Source organism: Panicum hallii, chromosome 1 (assembly GCF_002211085.1).
Source record: "Panicum hallii strain FIL2 chromosome 1, PHallii_v3.1, whole genome shotgun sequence".
Taxonomy (NCBI): Eukaryota; Viridiplantae; Streptophyta; class Magnoliopsida; order Poales; family Poaceae; genus Panicum; species Panicum hallii.
Window position 1 is genome coordinate 44,378,896 of NC_038042.1, and position 4,424 is coordinate 44,383,319.

A 4,424-nucleotide genomic window follows, 5' to 3' on the forward strand; every position below is an offset into this window, starting at 1 on the left:
TAAAATTCAGTGCTTCAACAAAAGACAGAATTGTTATTCCAGCCATGACCTGGGCCAGATGCAAAAACCTGTCCTTTCTCTCACACATTTCCAGCTCCACTCCACAAGAAAAAAAAGAGAGGGCCAAATCCACAATTAAAAAAATGTAGTACGAGCTGATGAGACGGGGGCACGGGGTGATTAGTCCCAACGCATTTTCCGTGCGGGCCGGCCGGCCTTGACCCCCACTGACCCGCCGCACCGTCGTCCCCGCTAGCCGCTGGCCCTTGCGGCGCCCGTTACAAGTAGCAGTAGCAGTTACGGGCAGCCCAGGCCATCCAAAAGTTACCTGCAGCTCACTCCCAACGGGCGCAGGAACCCAAGAGCCGGAGCCACCACTCACTCACCACTACTTCACCAGAGGCGTGACTGACTGACTGACTGACTGACCGAGTGCGTTGAGAGCGGAGCAGAGGGGTCGCAGAGGAGGAGAGCCATGGGCGAGGTAATGCCTGCGGCCGCTTGGTTGCAATGCTCTGGTTCTCTCTGGGAGAGTTGGGGGGAAAGATCTTGATGTGTGTGGTTGTGTTTGTGTGGTGGTGCAGGAGGAGAAGGCGAAGGAGGCGGCGGCGGCCCCGGCCGTCAAGGGCAAGGAGGCGGAGGAGAAGAAGGGCGAGGGGGGAGGAGGGGAGGAGAAGAAGGAGGACGCCCCGCCGCCGCCGGAGGAGGTGGTGATGCGGGTCTTCATGCACTGCGAGGGGTGCGCGCGCAAGGTCAAGAAGATCCTCAAGGGATTTGATGGTAATGGGTTTAGCTTTTCTCTTCTCTGCCGTACTATTGTGCCGTTGTGTTCTTGGTATACTTTTGCTTTTGAACAGGGAGTGTTCTCGGTATACTATTTGTTGGATTTTTTTTCTTCCGATTTTTTAACAGGACATTGACCTTTCAGCTTGTTCTTCTTCCATGGTTACGAAAATGATGTCGAAATCTGCACTTTTTTGTTTGGGGTTGATTCTTACTTGTTTTAATTGATTTGAAAACCGGTTTTGTTTTCCGAATTGTGGGATGATTTCTTCCAGCGCTTTTGGAAAAGGCAAAGCTTTGTAGTCCATCTGGTCATTTGAATTTGTTTGCTGTAACGCTTTAAAGGAACGCTTAAGGTGCAGGGGCCTCTTTCACAAGGCCAGTTTGAAAATTTTGTCTTTTTTTTTTGTTTGGGGGGGGGGGGGGGGTCTGCGGCTCTTTTTTTTTCTTTGTACTTGTGCATCATATTTCATATTCGGCAAAGGGGCTCTACTTGTTTTCCGATGATTTCTATGACTTTGCATTTGGGGTTCAAAGTTTGAGATCAAAATTTGGAGTGCTTGAGACTGAGCAGTTTTGTTAGCCAAACCATGTGGGTGTTTTAGTTACATTTGAAAAGGTTAGGTGAACAAATGCTTGCTTGGCGGAGACCACTCCGAGTTGCACGCGTCCTGTGTTTGTAATGAAACAATTTAGATCCCAGCAACCTTGACGCCCAATCAGGTATCCCACAATGCAAACAACTGCGTCTAGTGTATGTCTCTTTGTGCAGCATATATTCAAGAGAAGTTCAGGTTGTTTCCTTAAGAAAAATGTAATTGCTCTGTCATCAGATGATATTTGACCAATTATTGTATTCTCAACTCGGGAACTAAAGTTCATGAGTTTGTCTGAAATATATGCAGTCTGCGTGTGTAATTGTTCCACAGTTATGTATTTCCTCTCCGGCAAATGTGTGAGTTCATCAGTTGAGCGTCAGATTCTGAACACTGGTCTTGTGACATGCAGGTGTGGAAGATGTTAGCGCAGACTCGAAGGCACACAAGGTGGTCGTGAAGGGGAAGAAGGCAGCTGCTGACCCATTGAAGGTGGTGGAGCGTGTGCAGAAGAAGACCGGCCGCAAGGTTGAGCTTCTCTCGCCAATGCCACCGGCAGAGGAGGAGAAGAAGGAAGAGGAGAAAAAAGAAGAACCTGAGCCACCAAAACCTGAGGAGAAGAAAGAGGAGGTGAATTATCCATACCTAGATAGTTCTCGAACACACTGGCATTGGCATTTTTACTTCCAATTTGGTGTAAAATCATTTTCTCTTGCACTGTGTACTGTTTTTGTTCTATGATTTGGAACTGAGACATTGATGTTTTGTTTTGTACCAAAGCCTACGGTGCTTGCTGTGGTGCTCAAGGTGCACATGCATTGTGAGGCCTGTGCGCAAGTGATCAAAAAGAAAATCCTCAAGATGAAAGGTACAAATTTGTTGCCACATGTTCCTCAATGGTCTATCACAAGTGTAGCTTTCTGTTAGTTCACTAAAGTCTTGTTTGTGATGGATGATGTTTTATATTTTAGCAAGGTTACACTATCATGATTGTACCAACCAAGGATGATAGTCTGCCTATGAAAACCTGATAACTGTTGTTGCAATTTGTGCTTGATACGGGATATGCTCCGTTTTCTTCCCTTGTGTATTGTGTTTCTACTGAGAACTACACTGAACATGGGTTACCTGTAAAAACGTTAAGAAAATTACAAAAAAAAAAGATTTACTTCTTTAAGTTCACCAAGCAGCACTAATTTCTTAATAATAAATTATCTTTACATTAGAATAGTGCAAATTTTGTTGTATATGGTCTGTTAACAGTTATTTCAGTATAATATGGGACAATGTCAAGTAATCTCCCAAATAATTTGCATGCTGTTCTGTTCTGCAGGAGTGCAGTCTGTAGAGGCAGACCTGAAGGCTTCTCAAGTCACTGTGAAGGGTGTCTTCGAGGAGGCCAAGCTAGCTGATTATGTGCATAGGCGCACAGGCAAGCACGCCACTATTGTCAAGTCTGAGCCGGTTGCAGCTGAGAGTGCTGGTGATGGCAATGCCAAAGACGACAAGAAGGCAGCAGAAGGCGGTGAGGAGAAGAAGGATGATGGCAAGGAGGAAAAGAAGGACGGTGGAGATGCTGGTGGAGATGGGAAAGATGCAGATAAACAGAAGGATGGTGGCAATGCTGGTGAAGGTGAAGATAAAGACCCAGCTGCCATGGCTCACCTGTATATGCACTACCCAAGATTCAACCATCAGAGTGGATACGGCTACGCCTACCAGTACCCACCTCAGCTCTTCAGCGACGAGAACCCAAATGCCTGCTCTGTGATGTGAGAAGGCCAGGGCCATGTGATCCTAAGCGCGAAAAATAAGGGGATTTAGTTATCCCCTGATTTTGGAGGCGTATTGCAGGTACAGCCCTTGAGGGTGACTGATATTGGCAGCTTCAGGAATTAGAGGGCCGAGCTATTTTGGCTGCAAGTCTAAAACTTTTCCTTCTCTCTTTGGTTGAACTTTTGTCTGGTACAAAGTAAACTCTGGGTTGTTTATGGACACTATGTTATGTAAGTTAATGGCTAGTAGGTTTTTGCGTTGTACCTTTTCACCCTTGCCCTTTTCCTTTTTGTAAATAAATGTATTATATATGCTAGTTTTGATATAGGTTGTTGCTACTCCGTGGTCTGTTGTCGGGAACAGATGTGGACTTCCTAAGTTAATACATTGCTAGCGCCATCATAAAATCCATTTTTTAGTTTTTTTTCCTCTGATAAACTACAGCTTTCTTGAAGGAACATAATGTGGGTTCATCGTCTTGCTTTGTTTCAGTATGACCTGATTCAGCACCACTGTTTCAACTGTGGAGCCACTTGTCAGCATTACCCAGTTGGAAATGGTATCGACTTCTGCCTGTCTGTAGGCAGGGGAGATTTGCTGTGGGACTGAAGATTCAAAGGGTCGATCGTCCCTGCTGTTGCAATGATCTAATATCCACATTTCTGAAGTGCCCTGCTCTCTGTTCGGTGAAGTAGCATGAACATAGGAGGGATTACTAGTTTGACGACGGCCGCTGGTGGTCTGGTGCTTTGTGCGGTCAGGGTTCAAAGGTGCTCCAGCTCCGGGATAGAAGTGCTTCTCATGTGCATATGGGTCCGTCTCCGTCCGTCCAGGGCACCATCACGCCTACAGGCATAGATAGAACCGGTCGATCCCTTTCACCTTTTTTGTTCTGAGAGAAAAAAAAAATAAAATCCAGATAGGTAGTAGCTTCATGCATGCTGGCATCTCTGCTAGCTCAGACGACGACTGATGGATGGTCAGTCAGTCCCCGGCCACCAGCCATGTGGTGGCGTGGTTGCCGTAAACGGCTTCCCTCTGAACCCCGGCCGGAAAGCGCGCCGCAGCTCTGCTGTAAACATCCGGCAGAAGCCCAGGCCTGTGGCTGTGGCGGTTTCGTTCTTTGCCCGGGCGGTGAAAGAGAGAGGGAGGCACGGATAGCTGCAGTGACATGTCGCTGCAGCCATGCCGATCCTGCCTGGTGTGGTGGTGGTGGTGGTGGCGAGCATCAGAGTCTCGTGATCACCATCACCCGGCCCGCTCCACTGC

General features: G+C 47.3%; 1 protein-coding gene across 1 annotated transcript; it reads left to right on the forward strand.

The window, feature by feature from the left end:
* Positions 1-475: 475 nt before the first annotated feature.
* On the forward strand, positions 476-3,538 carry LOC112877698 (heavy metal-associated isoprenylated plant protein 7-like). The gene is made up of 5 exons (XM_025942058.1): positions 476-484; positions 585-780; positions 1,792-2,009; positions 2,160-2,247; positions 2,713-3,538. Exons 1-5 carry the CDS (start codon positions 476-478, stop codon positions 3,153-3,155), a joined length of 954 nt encoding a protein of 317 aa, XP_025797843.1. The 3' UTR covers positions 3,156-3,538.
* The last annotated feature ends 886 nt before the right edge of the window (positions 3,539-4,424 follow it).